This window comes from Mesoplodon mirus (assembly GCF_964341445.2).
Source record: "Mesoplodon mirus genome assembly, chromosome: 2".
NCBI classification, from domain to species: domain Eukaryota; kingdom Metazoa; phylum Chordata; class Mammalia; order Artiodactyla; family Ziphiidae; genus Mesoplodon; species Mesoplodon mirus.
Genome location: NC_138977.1, coordinates 105,242,471 through 105,265,919, shown reverse-complemented (window position 1 = coordinate 105,265,919; position 23,449 = coordinate 105,242,471). Strand labels below are relative to the sequence as shown.

Here is a 23,449-nt window from a genome sequence, read left to right as displayed (position 1 = left end):
GGTGATATTGTCAACACAGGTAATGGTTGTGGAGACTTCTGAAGTGAATTGTACTAATCATACATATTGGGCTTATATTCCTAATCCTCCTCTTAATTTAGGGGTAACTTGGTGGGATGCCCCTGTTATTGTATATAAAAATGAGTCTGGATGGTTACCTGGTCCATTCAATAATAGAGGACCCCTGAAACCAGAGGAAGAAGGGAAAATAGTGGAAATTATACTGTTGGGGTCAATGGACCTGCAATTTGTATGGGAAAAGGAGATCATTGTCTTAAAATGAGTTATCAGGCATGGTTGAGTATTGTTAAGAATAATAGTCAGGGCTTTCCTGGTGGTGCAGTGGTTGAGAATCTGCCTGCCAATGCAGGGGACATGGGTTCGAGCCCTGGTCTGGGAAGATCCCACATGCCGCGGAGCAGCTAGCCCCGTGAGCCACAATTACTGAGCCTGCGCGTCTGGAGACTGGGCTCTGCAACAAGAGGGGCCGCGATAATGAGAGGCCAGTGCACCGCGATGAGGAGTGGCCCCCACTTGCCACAACTAGAGAAAGCCCTTGCACAGAAATGAAGACCCAACACAGCCATAAATAAATAAATAAAATTTTTAAAAAAAGCAAAAGAAATCTGAATGAAGTATGGTCTTAAAAAAAAGAATAATAGTCACCATCAAAGTTTGTATCTCTTAAGCACCTATAGTTTTGCCAATCACAGTTTTATTGATAATATTTCAGCACCATATATGCCTCCATGCCACGTGCCTATCATGGATCAACTTTCGTATTGGATCCATTGGACTCAATGTCGAGGTAAAATGGCTCGAGTATTTGTTAATTCTTCCTGGGTAAGCATCATAGATTGGAGCCCTATTGGCTCTGCTCGGGCTAAAAGAACCCTGAAAGATTTATTCTGGCATAAAACAAATTATACTATTTCTACCTATACCACTAATGATACCATAATATGGCATTCTGGAGGATTTTCTCCTCCAGGACCCCATTTAATTGGATATCTCAGTCAGAGGGATTTGTGGAAACTTATGGCAGCTTTGAAGAAAATAAATGCCTGGGTAGGACAAATTACCAATCGGTCAGGAAATTTCAACCTGACTTTTCGTAAAAATGTTACTCACTACAGTCATAGCTGTGTTAAGTTACCTTATGTGTTATTAAAGGGACTGGCTGAATGGAATGAAACTCAAGGTATTATAACCTGTATAAATTGCTCATTGTATACTTGTATAAACTCTAGTATAAACTTCAATATGTCAACAGAAAGTTTATATATCTTGTGGGCTCGCATAGGTCTCTGGCTTCCCGTCAATCTCGGTAGAGAATGGCAGGAATCCCTTCCAATGGCTATTTTACAACATTTAGCTGATGCTCTGAAAAGAACTAAAAGATTTGTAGGAATGCTGGTCACAGCAATCATAGGTATTATTGCAATAACTGTTACTGCCGCAGTGGCTGGAGTTGCTTTGCAACAATCCATTCAAACAGTTGATTATATAAATAATTGGCATAAAATTTCTGAGATGCTTTGGTCCTCTCAATGACAAATTGACTCTGAAATACATTCGGAAATTGCAGACTTGCAGCAAGCTGTTGTTATGTTAGGAGATCAGTTTGTGAATTTACAAAGACAAATGAAGCTGCGTTGTGACTGGAATCAAAGTTCCTTCTGTGTTACATCTGTTCCATACAACCAGTCTGCATTCCCCTGGGATAAGATAAAGAGACATTTATTACATCACAGGAACCTGATGAAAGAGATTGTAAAGTTACAGGGGGAGATTCAACAGATTTTTCAAAAAAGGTTACAACAATTAAACTCCCAAGAAGTCTGGACAGAAATTATCCAAGGACTCAATAATTTAAATCTTATCCCTAAATTGCATGCTTTGTTTGGTTCTACTGTGTGATTAATAATAATAATCATGTTATGTCTAATCTGTTTGATTGTAGTCCACCGAAGGTTGCAAGCCACCCACAACCTAACATCTCAACAAGCTGCTGTGTTCTCCTTGATATTACATAAGCTGCAAAACAAAAAAGGGGGAAATGGAGGCACCACTGAGGGACCTGTGGGAAGTAGTCAGCCTTGAGAGCAGACTATGGACATGCCAGGCATGCCACCGTTGTTCGAAGGGACTGTGCCTACTTGTTCCTCTCACCAGGGCCAAGAGATCAGAAAGAATGTAAAATGAGACAAGCAAAGCTGTCTCCCCCCTTGAACATGCAGGTTATTTTGGATGATTCTTGGCTTATGGGTTTTCTCCCAGGGAAGTTAGCCTTGAAAAACAAAAAAGGGGGAAATGTAGCAGCGTAACTGAGGACATGGGAAAAGACGTGACCCAAGAGTCAGCTCACCTAACAATCTGGGTGCATGAGAAAGTTTCAGGACTGCAAGCAATACTGATTGCTCTGGGCACTGATCCACGTATGTCCTTGGTATAATTGGGAACATAAGAAAGTAAGGAGGTGCATTGCTTAGATGTTCAAGGACGACACAGCCTGTGAAAGAACCTTTTTGTTTTGGATAAAACTTAAATAAATACGCTATAGTGGGCTGAGGGCTTTGCTGTTTTGCCTGAGCAAGCTGCAGCTCTCTACCACTGTGCTTTAACACATACATCTCGTGTGTTGGACTCATTTTCGTCCCTGACTGAACAACTACAACAAATCAATGTGCTTAATAATCTTATTTTACTTTTTAAAAATTTAATGCATAATTATAGTTTCAAACAATTCTGGTAAATGATAAGACACAAACTTGTCTAAATAAGCTGAAAGTGTTAATGGAGGGTCACTGGAATATTTTACACAAAGGAAACATCCCATTCTCAGTTTCCAAATAACATATAAGTAATTTTTGATGACCTTAGTGAAACTACTCATGTGGTGCTTGTCTAGGCTGACCCCTTTGTGAGTTGCTGATTTACTGCCAAAATGTAAAATATAACTTACAATTTCCAGAGAGCATCTTTTTTCCCTCCCTTTTCTTCCTACCACAATTCTCATTTTTCCTTTGTTCACTGAAAACGGTGTCCCTCACTTGCATGCAAATAACTAAATTTCTCAAAGTTATTCTTTGACAATATTTTAACACTTTTTAGAGCTATATGATATTTATTCTGGCATTGGTTTTGGTCATATGAATTTATCAGTGCTAAAAAATATAAACTCCAGTCTAATTTTTCCTTTGGAAAATATGATTTCTTTTATGATCATTAGCTTCACAATGTGGTTTCAAAGAACACTATTGATGACAGTTAAAAATAATTGATGTGGGCTTCCCTGGTGGCGCAGTGGTTGAGAGTCCACCTGTCGATGCAGGGGATACGGGTTTGTGCCCCAGTCCAGGAGGATCCCACATGCTGCAGAGTGGCTGGGCCTGTGAGCCATGGCCGCTGACCCTGCACATCTGGAGCCTGTGCTCCACAACGGGAAAGGCCACAACAGTGAGAGGCCCCCGTACCGCAAAAAAAAAAAAAAAAAAAAAAAAAAAAAAAAAAAAGAGAGACTTACAGTGCTGGTATTTTTTTTTTAAATAAGGTTCTATCAATTACAACAGTAAATATGTTAGCCAGGAGCTGCTTGGAAGTCTTGTTCAAATAAATGAGAAATTATTTTATGAAATTGGTAAACTAAAGAGGTCATTTAACCATGTTGATATTATCAATTTTCTTTTGTCGACGACTGCACCACCAGGGAAGCCCCCACTTTTTACTTATTGCAAAGGCCTATTTGAAGTTATGTTTAATGAGTAGATTTTACTGAATTTTACATGTTTCAAAAGTTGCTTACCAATGGACAGATCATCCAAACAGAAAATTAATAAGGAAACACAAGCTTTAAATGATGCAATAGACCAGATAGATTTAATTGAGGTTAATAGGACATTCCATCCAAACACAGCAGATTACACTTTCTTCTCAAGGGCACACTGAACATTCTCCAGGATAGATCACATCTTGGGTCACAAATCAAGACTCAGTAAATTTAAGAAAATTGAAATCATATCAAGCATCTTTTCTGACCACAATGCTATGAGATTAGAAATTAATTACAAGTAAAAAAAATGTAAAACACAAACACACGGAGGCTAAACAATACATTACTAAATAACTAAGAGATCACTGAAGAAATCAAAGAGGAAATCAAAAATACCTAGAGACAAATGAAAATGAAAACACAATGACCAAAAACCTATGGGATGCAGCAAAAGCAGTTCTAAGAGGGAAGTTTATAGCAATACAATCCTACCTCAAGAAACAACAAACATCTCAAATAAACAATCTAACCTTACACCTAAAGGAATTAGAGAAAGAAGAACAAACAAGACCCAAAGTTAGCAGAAGGAAAGAAATCATAAATATCAGAGCAGAAATAAATGAAATAGAAACAAAGAAAACAATTGCAAAGATCAATAAAATTAAAAGCTGGTTCTTTGAGAAGATAAATAAAATTGATAAAACATTAGCCAGACTCATCAAGAAAAAGAGGGAGAGGACTCAAATTAATAAAATTAGAAATGAAAAAGGAGAAGTTACAACAGACACTGCAGAAATGCAAAGCATCCTAAGAGACTACTACAAGCAACTCTATGTCATATAAAATGGACAACCTGGAAGAAATGGACAAATTCTTAGAAAGGTTTAACTTTCCAAGATTGAACCAGGAAGAAATAGAAAGATGAACAGACAAATCAAAAGTAATAAAATTGAGACTGTGATTAAAAATCTTCCAACAAACAAAAGTCTAGGACCAGATGGCTTCACAGGTGAACTCTATCAGACATTTAGAGAAGAGCTAACACCCATCATTCTCAAACTCTTCCAAAAAATTGCAGAGGAAGAAAAACTCTCAAACTCATTCTATGATGCCACCATCACCCTGATACCAAAACAAGACAAACATACTGCAAAAAAAAGAAAATTAGAGACCAATATCACTGATGAATATAGATGCAAAACTCCTCAACAATATACTAGCAAACATAATCCAACAACACATTCAAAGGATCGTACACCATGATCAAGTGGGATTTATCCCAGAGATGCAATGATTCTTCAATATATGCAAATCAATCAATGTGATATACCATATTAACAAACTGAAGAAGAAAAACCATATGATCATCTCAATAGATACCAAAAAAGCTTTCAAAAAAACTCAACACCCATTTATGATAAAAACTCTCCAGAAAGTGGGCATAGAGGGAACATACTTCAACATCATAAAGGCCATATATGACAAACCCACAGCAAACATCATTCTCAATGGTGAAAACCTGAAAGAATTTCCTCTAAGATCAGGAACAAGACAAGGATGTCCACTTTCATCACTATTATTCAACATAGTTTTGGAAATCCTAGCCACGGCAACCAGAGAAGAAAAAGAAATAAAAGGAATACAACTTGGAAAAGAAGAATTAAAATTGTCACTCTTTTCAGATGACATGATACTATACATAGAGAATCCTAAATATACCACCAGAAAACTACTAGAACTAATCAATGTATTTGGTAAAGTTGCAGGATACAAAATTAATGCCCAGAACTCTCTTGCTTTCCTATACACTAATGATGAAAAATCTGAAAGTGAAATTAAGGAAACACTCCCATTTACCATTGCAACAAAAAGAATAACATACTTAGGAATAAACCTACCTAGGCAGACAAAAGACCTGTATGCAGAAAAGTATAAGACACTGATGATAGAAATTAAAGATCATACAAACAGAGGGAGAGATATACCATGGTATTGGATTGGAAGAACCAATATTCTGAAAATGACTCTACTACCCAAAGCAATCTACATATTCAGTGCAATCCTTATCAAGTTACCAATGGCATATTTTTACAGAACTAGAACAAAAAAATCTTAAAATTTGTATGGAGGCGTAAAAGACTCTGAATAGCCAAAGCAGTCTTGAGGGAAAAAAAACTGAGTTGGAGGAATGAGACTCCCTGACTTCAGACTACACTACAAAGCTACAGTAATCCATATAATATGGTACTGGCCCCAAAACAGAAATATAAATCAATGGAACAGGATAGAAAGCCCAGAAATAAACCCACACACCTATGGTCAACTAATCTATGACAAAGGAGGCAAGGATATACAATGGAGAAAAGACTATCTCTTCAATAAATGGTGCTAGGAAAACTGGACAGCTACATGTAAAAGAATGAAATTAGAACACTCCCTAACACCATACACAAAAATAAACTCAATATGGATTAAAGACCTAAATGTAAGAGCAGACATTATAAAACTCTTGGAGGAAAACATAGGAAGAACACTCTGTGACATAAATCACAGCAAGATCTTTTTTGATCCACCTCCTAGAGTAATGGAAATAAAAACAAAAATAAGCAAATGGGACCTAATGAAACTTAAAAACTTTTGTACAGCAAAGGAAACTACAAACAAGATGAAAAGACAACCCTCAGAATGTGAGAAAATATTTGCAAATGAAGCAACTGACAGAGGATTAATCTCCAAAATTTATAAGCAGCACATGGAGCTCAATTTAGAAAAAAAAAACAACCCAATCCAAAAATGGGCAGAAGACCTAAATAGACATTTCTCCAAAGAAGATATACAGATTGCCAACAAACACATGAAAGAATGCTCAGCATCATTAATTATTAGAGAAATGCAAATCAAAACTACAATGAGATATCATCTCATACTGGTCAGAATGGCCATCATCCAAAAATCTACAAAGAATAAATGCTGGAGAGGCTGTGGAGAAAAGGGAACCCTCTTGCACTGTTGATGGGAATGTAAATTGATACAGCCACTATGTAGAAGAGTATGGAGGTTCCTTAAAGAACTACAAATAGAACTACCATATGACCCAGCAGTCCTACTACTGGACATATACCCTGATGAAACCATAATTCAAAAAGAGTCATGTACCACAATGTTCATTGTAGCTCTATTTACAATAGCCAAGACATGGAAACCACCTAAGTGTCCATTGACAGGTGAATGGATAAAGAAGATGTGGCACATATATAGAATGGAATATTACTCAGCCATGAAAAGAAACAAAACTGAGTTATTTGTAGTGAGGTGGATGGACATAGAGTGTTTCCTTCAGAGTGAAGTAAGTCAAAAAGAGAAAATCAAATACAGTATGCTAACACATATATATGGAATCTAAAAAAAAGAAAAAAGAAAAAAAAAGTTCTGAAGAACATAGGGGCAAGACAGGAAAAAAGACCCAGACATAGAGGGTGGACTTGAGGACATGCAGAGGCAGAATGGTAAACTGGGACGAAGTGAGAGTGGCATGGACTTATATGTACTACCAAATGTAAAATAGATAGCTAGTGGGAAGCAGCCACAGAGCACAAGGAGATCAACTCAGTGTTTTGTGACCACCTAGGTGGGATAGAGAGGATGGGAGGGAGATGCAAGAGGGAGGAGATATGGTGATATATGTATATGTATAGCTGATTCACTTTGTTATAATGCAGAAACTAACACACCATTGTAAAGCAATTATACTCCAATAAACATGTTAAAAAAAGAAAAAAAGAATACACTCGATCTTTCAGGTCCCTTTGTGTTCTGTCTCGTTTATTACATTTATAGCCTTTATTCTAATAATATAGGCATCTGGTCATTACTCCATTTATCACATTAGGAAAATTAGGAAGAGGACAGGCCATCATTTCCTTTTTCTAAATAGTGTGGTAGAGTTAAGATAACATAATATTGATACAGCAATTTGGTTATCGCTCTGTTGGCATTCACTTTCCTTCCTTGAAAACTGAGATTAAGTTACAAAAAAAGCATTCTATATTTATACCTTTATATTGTTGTGATTGGTATGATTTTCAGTAATTTTCTTGTGTTTTAAATTGGCCTTTGGTAATTTGGTTTATGATCAGTAATAAACTGCTAAGGTCAACATTTTTTTTCCTGGATTTTGGTAAGGAACGTCTAGATTATTTAATCCTATTAAATGGGTATTTTAGTTTCCATTATTAACAACCCTTTTATTCCTTTACTTACTCATTTGTTTAGCAAATATTTATTTAGCTCTTATAATGTATTGGGCCTTACTTTGGAGAGACAGTGGTGGGAGAGCATAGTTCCTGTGCTCATAGGGCTTACATACCAGCAGGAGAGGTGGACAGAGAGGTATAACAAATGGGAAAGGAACAGGTAGGGGGAAGGATGCTGTGGTAGCACATGAGTCGAGCACTTGATCTTGGAAGTTAAGGAAAGTTTTTCTTAAAGATGTGATATCTAAGCCAAGGAGTCAAATTTTGGTTACATGATAGGAACTATCCAAAGGATTTGAGCAGCTTCAGAAAAGTGCTGGTGTTGATATTAATACAGCTAGGGTCATCTGGGGAGTTTCTGAGTCATTGGTGTGAATGGTATGAGGATCTAGTGGGGAGAGAAGAAGTAGGAAGGTAGTATTAGTAAGATCATGAAAATTGGCCTTGTCTTGTGGACAGTGAATGTTCTTTATGGATAAGGAAATAAAAATGTATTGACTGTCCAGTGAAAGTAGGGTACCATAATGAATGTCTTAGGCTAAAAGTTGTTTGTCCAAGTAGTAAGATAACAAAGGCTGGTGTACTGAATTGCTAGAGTTCAAAACAAAACTCTACCATTTAGTGGCTTTTTTAGATTTAATTTTTAAATTTTTTTTTCATTTTATTTTATTTATTTATTTTTAACATCTTTATTGGAGTATACATCTTTATTATCTTTATTGGAGTATAATTGCTTTACAATGGTGTGTTATTTTCTGCTTTATAACAAAGTGAATCAGCTATACATATACATATATCCCCATATCTCCTTCCACTCCCTCTTGTGTCTCCCTCCCACCCTCTCTATCCCAACCCTCTAGGTGGTCACAAAGCACTGAGCTGATCTCCCTGTGCTATGTGGCTGCTTCCCACTAGCTATCTATTTTACATCTGGTAGTACATATATGTAGTGGTTTTTTGTTCTTGGGCAAATTAATCTCTCTGAGCCTCGGTTTCCTTGTTTATATATGAACATAATAATAGTGCCTCTCTAAGGGAGTACTATGTGAAATAAATAAAGTAAAACCTGTAAAATACTTGATACAGAGCCTAACATGTATATCAATAAATAGAAAAATATTATTTTCCACGTTATTTGTTACCCAGGGTCACACAGTTAAGCAATTTTGAGCTACACCTTTAATTCAGTTCTATCTAAATCTAAGGCCTATAAATTTTCACTGCCTTATGTTTAACTACTTTAAAGTTGTGTTCACATATACAAAATGAGGATTAATAAGAAATTATTTTAAGAGGTTATTGGTGAAGATTAAGAGGTTTATATGTGTGAAAGCTCTTTATACATTTTAAAGTGCTAAACAAATGTTTATTATATAACTTATCACTGCATTTGTGGAAGACCTGAGAACTTTCAGATAAGGCTGTGCTACAAGACTGAATAATAAGATGTTTATCTAATCTCATTAGTCTGTGAGATCCTAGACGTGGGGAGGAAACATGCTGTATTCACATAGTGGGCATTTGGCAAATAATTGAAAAATGAATGACTATGTGTAAATCTCCAGATCCCATTTGTTTTCTGTACTAAAGGTATAATTTCTCATATAAACTGCCTTCACGTGAATGCACCCTTTTCATCTGAAAGTAATTTATCCAAATCCCAAATAACTAACTCACCAATGTATTTTCTTAACATGTAAATAGTAGTTGACGGATTTACTATGCCATATTACTTACATAGTATACTCTGGTTAATCCAATTGGTACAAAAGATCAGATAATGTCATATCAGGGAGGTAAGTGTTTTATTTAAAATCCTACTTTTAACAACTCTTTTTATCAATGTTATTTTAGTTAGACATATTATTGTATTAATATGAGCCAATATTAATACTTAAGAATATTTTTCCTGTTTCACGGTATTTTGTTTCATATTTTATTTCACCACCCAGTGTGGCAATGCTTTTATAGTAGTGTTCACGATATTAAAAACATGGATTTTAAAGCAAAATTATCTGTGTTCAATTCCAGTTCCACTTGGGGAAAATTACTTCAATTTTCTTTCATAATAATAATAGTAACAATAATAATAATATGTAGTCCATGAGTTTAAAAGATTGAATATATATGAGCAAAGAGAAAATTGGCCTATGGTCTATAATATATAACTGTTGATTGCTTATTATTATTATTGTTGTTTTGTATCCCATAATAATTCTTATAGTACTTTGAGATAAATGTTTTATTAATTAATGAACTGAATTCTATTTCTTCCATCCTTTAATTTCATTTTTCCAGAAATTAGTAATATTACTAATGGTCATAGCAAATGAAGCCCAGCCATGCCATGTTCCTGAACCGGCCTCTCTTCCCGACTCTAGCATTTGAGTGAGAGAGAAGGTAAAGTTTTGTAAACTACTCCTAACAATAGAACATCTATTGAGGGTTTCAGTAAAAGAGTGACAGTAAGCCCTTTGTACGGGTTGAGTGATTTGTATTTTTCCTAGCATGATGTGTTAAATATGGAGCAAGCACATACATGACCCACTCATTTTCCTTGCAATGTTACTTTAAGGGAAAAACTGTCATATTTTTGGACTTTGAGTATTCACCAATTTTTGTAGACTGGAAGACCTCAATCCCATAAGCTTCCTGGGGTGTGTGTGTGTGTGTGTGTGTGTGTGTGTGTGTATGAATGTGAGTTTGACAGGTGTGAGACTATAGCATCAAGTCTGGGGGAAACTGGTTCATGCAGGTCAAGAGTCAACTCCTGTTTATTTTGCCATATATCTATCTGTGTTTGTAGTTGTGGTCATCTGTAACCTCTTTGTATCTGGAATTTGCTCTTGGGAATGATATAGACTAAAATTTGCATTACATTTGGACACCTAAATTTAATGCTGACTCTAGAGTTTTCATGGCTCCCAAGAGTCACTTTGTGGTCTTCTGGAGTTGAACACTATAGCTTAGTTTTTCTCTGGTCCCAATGACTTAGCCATAAATTTCGATGTTGCAGTGTCATCCTGCAGAAGATGTTTTTAATCAGTGTTAAACCATGGACCATTTTGAAAATCAGATGAAATTGTGAACTTTGCCTCCAATTAAATGTGTGTACTCAAACTTACACTAAATTTATCTTGGAATTTCAAAGTTTCAAATATCCCTGAGGTGCATTCAGAGACTATTTCAAATTAAGAGATCCATTGCATTCAATTGGCTTTATTATGCAGGAATCAAAAAATTAAATGTGGCATGGATGTAAAATGTAAGGGAAGAAGATACAGGAGCTGAATCTGTGAAAATCATATTCTCTCTTCACTGAAGGCAGACAACTGGCTAAAGGAGAGTGTGAAGTAGTCATTTGGTTTCAGAAAGACCTATAAAAATGACAGTTTAGGAATTTAGTTCATAATGTGCTAACAGTTCTCATGATATGTAGACATTTATTTAGCTTCCATGATTTGCCTAATGTCTGTATCAAGGAATCTATCACATTAAATATCTAAATTTAAATATTTAAATTCAACATATAGCAAACTGAAATAATTGTCTTCAACTGATATTTACAGAAAGACGCAGTCCTATATATTCTTTTTTATAAGTGATATTATACAGTGATTTTAACTTTGAAATCTAGGTTCATGAGCTTTGAACAAATGTAACTACTGAGATAATGATTATTCTGTTAAAAACAATCATGTAATAATGTATTTTAAATCAATAAAATGGACAATTGCATACTCAATTACTTGTTTTCATGTTGTCTCCATTAATTTTCTCCCTTTGTTTTCAAAAATTTAATGGGTCAAAGATTTATTAACTTATGTTTTTTTTTCTTACCAGAGGTCCTATTAAACATAACTCAGTAATAAAATTTACACATATGCTGATCTTGGGAAATTATAGTTTGTTTTCTGTTTTTTTTGTTTTGTTTTGTTTTTTGTTTTTTGCAAATTAGCCCATATGGAAATAGGCGACATACTAATTAAGCCTTACTATCTGAAATCAAGCAGGTTTGATTTGGTTCCCAGTTTTGAACTTTCTAGCTGTAGTAACTTGCATCTATAGGCTTTTTTTTTTTCATTTGTGAATTCAGGATGGTAATATAATCCATTCCACATGGCTGCTACAGGAATAAACTGAGATAGTTATGTAGTTTTGATAATTTAGTAAGGACTTGAGATGTTAGTTGAAAATAAATTTTAGTATTTACTAATTTTATTTTATCTTTTCTAAAGCATTACAGTTCATGGATTGATCACTTTTTACAACTCATTCACAATATGCTTTCTCACCTGAATCTCATAGCAACCAAAATTATGAGAAAATGAAAGTTCATTGAAAGTAATGACTTGCCTAAGATCACACAATGGAAGAAGCAGCCTTCTCTGATTTAATGCTGTTACCACTATGTCACACTGAGTTGTATTTTAAATCAAAAAGCTACGTGGGAAGCCTTTCATTTCCTTTCAATCTATTCATACCAAAATTAGAGTGCAAGAACACTGTTATGCAATTAAAATGTATTTAAACTCATATCCTATGTACATTGTTCTAAGAAGTTGTATTTTTAAGATAAGAAAAATCATGAGTTTAATACTGTCTTTTACTCCACTGTCTTTGTCTGTGAACAGGAATAAAATAAAACAAATAGATTCTAGGAGTGTTCCAGGTGTTGAAAAAAGTTTGATAAAAAAGTTCCCGATTTTTCTTCATTTTGTAAAATCTGATTATTTTTCATTTCTTGTTGGAAAAGAATCTAGTATATCAATGCTAAGGCACCAGCAAATTAAAGTTATAATTAGCCCATTTTGCCTGCTCCCATAACAGATTTAATTTATCCATCTATACTATTTTAGATTTTATGATTGTTTTGATAAATCCATGAATCTTGTCTATTATTCATTTTGTCTTTTGCTCATTTACCTGTGTTGTCTTCTTTGATGTTTCCTTAGAATTTTTAGACCACAGGTGAAGTAACTTGGACTGTGGTGGTCTCAGGTGTACTCATGATGAATTCTGAGGAAGCTTCTGGAGTAACCACATTGTTCACTATTGGTTCAGTGGTAGGTATAAGTGTAGGCTCAACAATGGTATTGATGATAGGGATGACTGTTTTATCCTGAGTTTTCTTTGGTGGAATGGCAATAAATGATGGACGTGGGTGTGGATGATGTGCCACAGTAGGTGGGTGGATATTTGGCAGGAATTGCCATTGAGGAATTTGGGCATGTGGTCTAAATGCAACTGGCTTTGCATAATATGGGTAACGCATAAATTGGTTATTAATTAGTGCAGCTGGTCTGTGCTGGTAGTAATTGAGTCCATAACTAGGATACCTACTCAGCACATAATGAATTGGGATATATTTTACTGTTTTTTCATTGAACAATCTTTCATCATTCTCACAGTGCTGCAAAAAGAATAAATTATGCAGAATAGTATTATTGTAGGCTAGAATGAAGAGATGTCTTAAATCAGAATTTTTTGAAATACAATGTTACAGTATTTGATGTTAAGTAAGTACAACATTGGACATAGTGAACCCAGCAATCATATTATTTTATGAGATATGGATTTGTACACTTCCCTTCCACTTCTTGATTTTCAACACACGTTAAAAATAATATTAGTTTCAAAAAAATTAGATGAGCTAATCCATAATGTAAATCACATTGACCAGAGCTTGGCATACACAAAAAGTGCTCAGTAAATGCTGTGCATTATAAGTACCACAGCTAGACCAGTCTCATAGAGTGCTTTGACATACAGTATACAAACATACTACACACAGAAAAAAATATGTATATATTTTTCCTTATACGTGTATATATACATTCTCACCACATGTTTGTAATTTTTTTTTTATCTCGGGATTAGGCTGAGGGCACATTTTTTTCTAAACTAATCAGCCACTATGGAGAACAGTATGGAGGTTTCTTAAAAAACTACAAATAGAACTACCATATGACCCAGCAATCCCACTACTGGCATATACCCTGAGAAAACCATAATTCAAAAAGAGACATGTAAGAAAATGTTCATTGCAGCTCTATTTACAATAGCCCGGAGATGGAAACAACCTAAGTGTCCATCAACAGATAAATGGATAAAGAAGATGGGGCACATATATACAATGGAATATTACTCAGCCATAAAAAGAAACAAAATTGAGCTATTTGTAATGAGGTGGATAGACCTAGCGTCTGTCATACAGAGTGAAGTAAGTCAGAAAGAGAAAGACAAATACTGTATGCTAACACATATATATGGAATTTAAGAAAAAAAAATGTCATGAAGAACCTAAGGGTAAAACAGGAATAAAGACACAGACCTACTTGAGAATGGACTTGAGGATATGTGGAGGGGGAAGGGTAAGCTGTGACAAAGCGAGAGAGAGGCATGGACATATATACACTACCAAGCGTAAGGTAGATAGCTAGTGGGAAGCAGTCGCATAGCACAAGGAGATCAGCTCGGTGTTTTGTGACCGCCTGGAGCAGTGGGATGGGAAAGGTGGGAGGAAGGGAGAAGCGGGGGGGAGGGGATATGGGAACGGATGTGTGTGTGTGGCTGATTCACTTTGTTATAAAGCAGAAACTAATAAAAAATATTCAATCGTGCAAAAAAACCCAAATACGTCATTAGATCTTTCCATATAAATAGAAACAAATCAACAAAATTACACTGCAAAGCAAGCCTTTCTCATGAAGGGAGACCTATTCATTCAAACAGATTGGGGAAACAAAAGGTAGAAGTAAATATAAATGTATGAGAAGTATTCAAAGAAGGGTCAGAGAGTGATCTTTCCCCAAGTCTTAAAAGTAGACAGGAGAAATATTAAACTTTGCTTTTGCTTTCATTTTTTCCCACTATTAAATTCTGAGAGGGTTTTCTCATATTGCTAAATACACATGAAAATCAAAAGACATGACTTGGCCTACAAAATGATACTGAGATTTTCAGATAAACATTGAGGTTGATTCATATGATTGGTTGTTGAAGTGATGTTTTTTACAAGGATTATTAGATTATTTCATGGAGCTTAAATATTTACTTAGTGTTTAGACAGAGGCATTTTAATATCATTAAACTTTGCATAATATTATACTTTGGAGTACATATCTCTACTGGAAACATTTAAACTTACTGTTGATTGTTCCTGGTTTTGCCCCTCTGCACTCTGGTGAGATTCAGAGAAAGAATGAGAAATAAGAAGTTAAAAAAAAGCAAGACAGAATCTAGATTTTCTTGTGGTTTTAAAAATATCTTTTATATCAAAGACAAAACATTTTTTTGTTTTTATTTTGGTATTGTAAAATATTATAAAGCACTTTCCATGGTTATCTAACCATAGTCTGTGAACCACTCAAGAAGTGACAGAAATATATTAACTAAAATAGTAATAATGAGCTCCATGGTTAAGTTGTCTTTAAAAATCACTGTTTAGGGAGAAAAATAAGGTTGAAAAGAATATGATCATTTGACCCCAATAAATATAATACATGATATTTGCTTAAGTGAAGAACATGAACAACCTATATTCAGTTTGTATTGAATATACATTGTTAAAAATAAGAGGAGCATTGAGCATATTTTTCCTTTTTTGTTCCCCTACTAAGATGATTTATGAGGTTTTCTTGATTAAAAAAATCTAGCAAAACATCAGTATATAAGTGTTGTATAAATAATACCATTTAAAAATCAATTTTTGTGTATTTATAGTGTTTTTCTTAATTCTGGATTACAACATTCATAGGAAATCAGGAGTTAGCAATTTTATGATGCTTTAAAACTCACAAAAGTTTTATAAACTTTTGAGTGAGTTCATAATGGTAAATATTTTTAAAATGACAGCTCTAGTTTAAGACTTCACACATATCACTTGGATATAGAAGACTCTACAAATCTTTTGGAAGTTGTAGGTATAGGAAATCAGAGATTAGAAAAAAAATACTGGTGTGTAATAAGAGACAGAGACTTATTTTTCTCTAAATTTATTAAATCGCTAGTTTAAAATTTAGAAAGTTATATAAATATTGAAAGTTTGCCCACACTCAAAAATCCTGATAATGTAGACATTTAAATATAATACCAATCAATATGTATTATGTATTCCTGGTATATGTTCATTTTAGTATCTTGTATCTTACTTCTTTTAAAAGAGTGTGATCTCTCATAGCATTTTTCCATTATATCATAGTTTTCATACTTACATATTCATAGTTGAAATATAAATAATCAATGATTATGTCATGAAATGTTTGTTCTTTATTGTTAACCATTAAAGCTTTTTTCCAAAACATGTTTTATTTTAAATAGAGAGATTAATAACATCTGGATATCAGTGGCCTTTTAAATAGTTTTAATTGATTTCTTAAGACAGTTTTTCAAAAATGTGATTTTGGGGGGGAAATTCTTCGATAGAAATTATTAAACTGCTGTACAGAAAATTTATGCCAACTTATAATGCCACCAGTAGGATATAAGATTGTGCAGTTCATCTCAAAATTGCTAGTAATAAATTGTATCTTAACTATTTTTATTTTGGAGAGAAGGAATAAATTTAGCACATAAAAGAAGCTACCATATTGCTGTTTTAATTTGTATAATTTTGACTGCTCATAATATTGGATGGTAAAATCTATAAACTTTCACTATTCTTTTGAATTATTTCTTAATGTCTCTGGGGCTTGTAGCTTTGAGAAAACCAGAAGGAGTATTTGGGGGCTAGAGCAGGCTCAAGTAGCTCAAGAAGAGTTTGCTATAGGTCAGGCAGTGGTGGATCACATTCTGATTTAAAATTTAGTCCTTTTCACTCAAAGAGAAAACCCAAGTTCTAAACATGCAGGTGGCCACAATAAAATCAAATTTCAGAGAATAAATGAAAGAAAATAAATGTGAAAGTCATAGTAATTCAAATATTTAAAAATTTGACTCCAAGAATTTACCTAATAAAATTATTTGAGATATTAACTTAAAAGCAAATCTAAATTTAATAATAAATGAATTATGAAACAAGGACTAGCATCCTCCCATATTTTACAATCTAAGAGGAGGTCATAAAACATGAGATGTTTGCCTTCCTGTGCTTGCTATTGGCAAATAAGTGCCTGGGATCCCCAAATGAGCATGAAAATAAAGCAGAGCAATAGGCAAAAGAGTAAGGAAAGCAAGTCGAAAATATTAAAAGAAAAAAAATATTCCAAACATTTTTCTTGTTCCAATAGCCTTAATACACAGCATGTAATTCAAGAAAATACCTGAAAATCATAGAGTTGTTTATGGATACAAGCCCTGAGAAGGAGTCTCAATTGACATAATGGAAAGATTATAACAAAAGTTACAATATGTTTGAATGTTAAAAGTACCTGTCAAGTTATTTGAAATTGGTAAAAAAGCTTAAATGAGCTCCTAATCTTTTAAGAATTTAGTCCCTTAAGAGATTGGAGTCAGCACGAGATAGGAATTTAATTAAAAACATTTCTCATCCTGGTCTATGATTTCTGTATTTATTTTTTGTGAATTTTTAGAGCACATTATAATTTAAAAATATTTTTAGTACTGTTTTTTCCCCAAAAATGTATTTTCTCTATCATAGGAGAATTTTAAAGGTTTTCTATACATGATAAAGTATGATTTCTTGATACCTGGAAACCAGAAGTATATTCAGAAGAACATGATTTTAATTTTATAAGAGAAATAAATGTAAAAATACATTATTATTAGGAAAATATAGTTAGTATGCAGCTGTTTTGTTCCATAAAATATAACTGTATTTAGAAATTTACATAATTAGAGACCTTAAATAAATTTTTAAAAAAGTTTTGATACAAATTGATAAGATGAAATTAACTCACCAAAAAAGGCAGGGTTAATGCCAGGATAGTCACAACTAGGAAAAAACTCTTCATCATTGCACCTAAAAATAATATTTAAAAACATACATTAGGGTTTCCCTGGCGGCGCAGTGGTTGAGAGTCTGCCTGCCGATGCAGGGGACATGGGTTCATGTCCCGGTCTGGGAAGATTCCACATGCCATGGAGCGGTTGGCCCCGTGAGCCATGGCCGCTGAGCCTGCGTGTCCGGAGCCTGTGCTCTGCAACGGGAGAGGCCACAACAGTGAGAAGCCCATGTACCGCAAAACAACAAACAAAAAAAATTACATTAAAAGGATCTGTTACTAATAATTTAAGAGTGACTTGGAACAATGTCCTCTTTGGTTTAAGGTGAAAGAAAAAGTCAGATTTAGGGGTAGATTTAGCCAATGTGGAAAATCTCTTTTATCCAAAGCTTTAGAAAAACCAAACAGTATAAAATGAATGAATTTAATTTTTGATTATATTACTGAAAGTACCATTATAAGGTTAATCATATATTCATTTTACATGCACCAAGAACCTACTAGGAACAAAGCACTGTGTCAAGTGTTGAGATTATCAAGGTGAATTTGTCTTGCCAAGTAACATCAATTTTAGGAAGAGAGTTGCAACACACACACATCACTGTTAGAGGAAAGAAAGTAGAAAATGTCACAAAAGTTGTTTTCTACAGGTAGAAGTTTTCAGTTAAGAAATAAACAGATTATTTCTGTAGGAGATAGTATTATAGGTGGGACTTGCCCATGCAGAGATTAATAGAGTGAAACTTCAAGTAGAGGAGAAAGTCTTGGGAATATCTATGGACATTTGAATGGAGAGAAGGGAAATACAAAGTTGGAAAGAAAGTTGAGGGAAGAAAAAGCAGAGGTCTTAAATGCCAGGTTGAAGAATTAGGCATGCCATTTCTAAACAATGGAAAACAGTTGAGTGGTTTCAGACTAGAGACTTAGGTGACTACACATTCCTTTGGAGAACTGAGTTCTATCTCAGGTTCTATCTCTACTTGTGTAATTTTGGCCAAGTAATTTCCTTTATCTGGGCCTTACTACTGTTACCTATAAACAAAAGTTAGAACTGAAATTCTATAATTCCACGATTAATCTAACAGGAACATGTAAAATGGAGGAGATGGGGGGTATACTGAAACTTCATCTTTCATAATCTCCTTCTCCATTAATCAAAAATGATGTGATTAACTTGAGCATTTTAATGAAAAAATGTAAGATATGACAATTACAGGTCTCTGGCTGAAATATTTGAAGAAATAAATTAGCCTTACATTTGTAAAGGAGTATAGGGTAGTTACACATATTTATTTGATTTAAAAAAAAATAAATTGCCTTTTTAGAAAGATACATATAACACTTCAAACTTTTAATATTTAAATATGTATTGTATTTATGAAGTAAATACTAACTACGTCTTGTTGCAGCTATTGTTATTGCTATACTTGTATAGACTTGAAACCTACAAACTGAGTTTTACAAAAGAGGGTCACAGAGTTAAAGTTCAGGCTTGGTAAAGAGAGCACACACCAGACACCATTCACCTTTGGTTTTCAGCTAAGAATGATTAGAAATGCTGTCTACTAAACTGACTTCAGAACCTCTGATGGGATATCATTGGATGGAAAAGAACTCATGTGTGATCAAATTTGAACAACCTACAGCATAGGTTGTTTCCTCTCAAGTTTCACTGAGAAGAATGGAGTTCCTTATTAATTCTTTACTTGCCAGTTAACTTTTTCTTAATTGAAATAGATTTGATACATAATATTGTGTAAATTTAAGGTGTACAACATGTAGATTTGATGTATTTGTATAATTGTAGTATGATTGCCATTGTAGTGATAATTAACACCTCTGTCATGTCACATAATTATCAGTTCTTTTTTGTGGTTGGAATAATTAAGATCTAGTCCCTTAGCAAGCTTGATGATTATAATACAGTATAGTGAATATAGAAAACAATATTGTACAATAATCACTGTTTAACTTTTAAGACTGTAGACTGAACAATAATATTTCCATGGTGAATCACAGACTTTACAATTCACGCAAAATTGAAACACAAACATACTCACACAAAAACAATCTGTAAAATAATAGTAGTTCCTCCCTTTTTAGCATAAACAGAAATCAGAAAGGTAAAACCATACTTCACTTGTCGGTTAGTTAAACCAATGAGTACTTGAATTTGCCTTCATCACTTGGTAAGAGAGAAAAAATTGTGAAGCACAAAAACTATTCAGCTTTCATTAGGATATGTAAGTCATTTTTTAAAGCTATATTATAACATAAAATTATAACCTTTAGATATAAATAAAAATTAGAAATTAATTAAGGGATCAATCTGGATTATTATGCATTTTCATCTTCCTAAGAAGTTAGCCCTCCACATTTGTCTGTAGGAATAGGTTCATTGTCTTGAACAATAAACCTTTTTTTAGAATTTACATTGTCTTCAGTAGTTTAGCCAGTATCAAACCTTGACTTTAACCCAAAGTGAAGTTAAAAATAAATTTGATAGCATTATACAGAATCTAAAGTTTAGGTTAGAAACTAATATCAAAATAATGCCAGGGCATATTCAAGCTTAACAATAAAGCTAAAAGGAAGAAAATGTGCTTCTAAAATAACATTGGTGGTGTTATTACTAACTACTGTGAAAAAGAATCATTTTCTCTGGACTTTTTAATATGATTACCTTTCCTTGTGCCCGTCAGGTCTTGCTTGGCAGTAGGTTGAGTTGGCCTCTCAACTGTAGGGAAGACCCAAGGTAAATAAATGGAGACTAATTAAAGGGTGTTAGTGCCTTGCGTCATGCGATTTATCTTCCTTCTACATTGCACCCAATAGGAAGATGACAGAAAGGAAAGATTTGACGATAGCAGGACCATCTATGCGTCTATCTCAGTTAATGCAATGCAGAGGGGGAAATAGAGTTGTCATTCATGAGGTTTGGAAAGAGATTATTCACACTTTTTAAAGAATGAATTTTTATATTTTATGAAAAGATATGGAGAAGTTTAAAAAATATTAACTACATTCTTAATCAACTAACTATACCTATTTGAATTTAAAGCTGTTATTAAAATGAAAAATAGCTAACCACAGCACTGTTGCATTTCAAATGTTTCTTTTTAATTTAAGACCTTGGATATCAAGTGACCCTATATATATTATGGGCTGTGGTTGGTCATATTCTTCCAGAATTACAACCATCAATATTTAAAAACTAGAAAACTGACCATCTCTCATATACTCAAGAACAACTTCTTACAGGTTATATCTAAATATAAAATAGTTTAATCAATATAAAGTAGGGAGCCATTTGCATTTTATTCTTCAGTAAGTCCATGGTATAAGCATGCAATAAGCACCTGTTGATTGATTAACCTCTTATGAATCAAAGTTGCACTTAGATTCTTAAATTTCAATAATACAGGTGAACCATTCTTGATGTATAAAATTAAATTATTGAATTCAGAATAATTGTTCTGTTTCAAAGACAGCTCATCCTGACTTACAAAATATATATCATAAAACCACCAATATGGGGAATATTTTGGTAAAATACAGCTAACCAAATAATTTGCCTAGATAATTCAGGGAAGAATATTTTCTTTTGCTTACATTTATCTGGAAAAAACATTAACTGTGACTTCACTTTACCTGTGAAGTACTGGCCAGACTGAGGTATTTATAGGAATCAATGTAGGACTGCCAGAATACAAACAAGAAATAATACCAGCATTGTGTTGTGTTCCTCTTTTTCTTAGAAGTATTTCATGTCTGAGAAAGTTAAGAAAGATGTTCACAGCCCTGAAATGCTTATTCAGTTTGTATAGAGTAAGTTGAGATTTTCTGTTTCTCAAAATAGTTGATTTCTGCAGTTCAGAGAAAGATGGCAGAGTTTCAAAACTGCTAAAACAGGCTGCTAAAGTAGTAAGACCAGCCAATCTATTTGGACTGTTCAGTTACATCATTTTCCTTTGGTCATCTGGGTCAAGTGATGGCTGGAAGATTATGTTCTGGTCAGTCCTCAAATTATGAAAGATTCTGTTCCACATGGTAATTTCTTTGCAATTGATGTAGAGCCATAATATGATACTGATTTTCAGTTGAGAGTCTACTTATTTAATTCACAAGTACCAGAGACTCAGACTACCTTCAATGACATTGTGTTGTCAGGATAATATATTTCACCTGGGAATGCTAGGAATCCTTCTCCCTACTAAAAGAAAAAACATTTCTACATTTCTTCTGGGCCCTTTGGGAACTTTGTAAAACTAGATATTATTCTTTTAGCACTTAAATTATTTCAGGTACTGTTCCAGTCATTAAGGATATATTAGTAGCCAAAGCAGGCAAAGATTGTTGCCCTTGTGGAGCTGATAGTCTAACATTTACTTGAATACTAGTGACATTGAACATTCCCCATATCATATATATCCACCTCGGGCAATCTAAGAGAGCTAAAGAGTTTTGAGTGATTGCTGTAGACAAATTAGGTGATTTTTTTTCTGGAGCTATTCAGATACCCTAGTGTTTTCCAAAGAAAAGCTCTTAGAAGAAGAATCAGATCTCCTACAAAATGAAATCTCCCAGGGTGTCAGTATGATGCTGAACAGTCTCCAAACTTATTGTGTTTGTGATCTAGAACTGATTCACCAGCCTTGATCTAGTCATATATTCATCTGAGGGGCCATGATGGACTCCTGAAACATCCCTGGAATATGGGAGGAGCACCAGCAGGGCTTCTCAGTCAAGCTACAGCTTCCTTGTGTTTAGATCCTGGTAAACAGTGTCCATTTATATAACTCTGACACACTGAAGCTGTTGTATTTTGTAAGAAGTTCAAATTTCCAGCACTATGAAATAAACATTTTGTGATAAGTAGAAAGATGATTATTGACTCGTATGTATTCTTTTACCCATAGCAGCTTCCTCTTATTCTGTTAGTGTTACTTACATCTGTTATGTACTTTATTTCTATTTTCTCTTCTTTTGGTGGTATTAACTTGCATGTGGTTTCATTATTATTTTTTCTGTCTCATTTTATTTTTTAGCAACTTCATTACTACCAGGCTGATCTCAATACCATGTGCTTGAAGTACAACAATGTTTGAGATAGTAGTCACAATGTAAATAACTAACATAACTTTCTGTATTATTAATTCTTAAGACATCAGAAAAGTAACATTTTAGTGTAGAAATTTGTATGCTTCAGAAACCATTGCCATTGTGTAAAAACCATGAGAAAATAGCATAAAATGCTCTTAAAATTGTTTAACTCTAACAAAGTGGAATATCACAATTTTGCTCTCCTGTAGATCATTCATTCCAATAAATAAAATGCACAGACATATATAGTTCTTGTTTAAAAAAATAAGGCACTTTGGGGAATAGAGTAGATAGTCATGATCTCTACTTGCAGGGAGCATCTAAAGATAACATGTTTTCAGCTGGATATTGATAGGAAGACTGTGAGGAGACATTGGATGTCATCTGGAGCCCAGAATGGGGTGTCATTCTGACAT

General features: G+C 34.0%; 1 protein-coding gene across 1 annotated transcript; it reads right to left on the bottom strand.

Annotated features, from left to right (window-relative positions):
* Window positions 1-12,789: 12,789 nt before the first annotated feature.
* Window positions 12,790-17,942, bottom strand: LOC309798880 (kappa-casein-like; the record flags this gene model as incomplete). Its single annotated transcript, XM_082611611.1, has 3 exons — window positions 12,790-13,438; window positions 15,176-15,208; window positions 17,886-17,942. The coding sequence occupies 3 exons, from the start codon at window positions 17,940-17,942 to the stop codon at window positions 12,986-12,988; spliced, it is 543 nt and encodes a 180-aa protein (XP_082467737.1). The 3' UTR covers window positions 12,790-12,985.
* Between the last annotated feature and the right edge of the window lie 5,507 nt (window positions 17,943-23,449).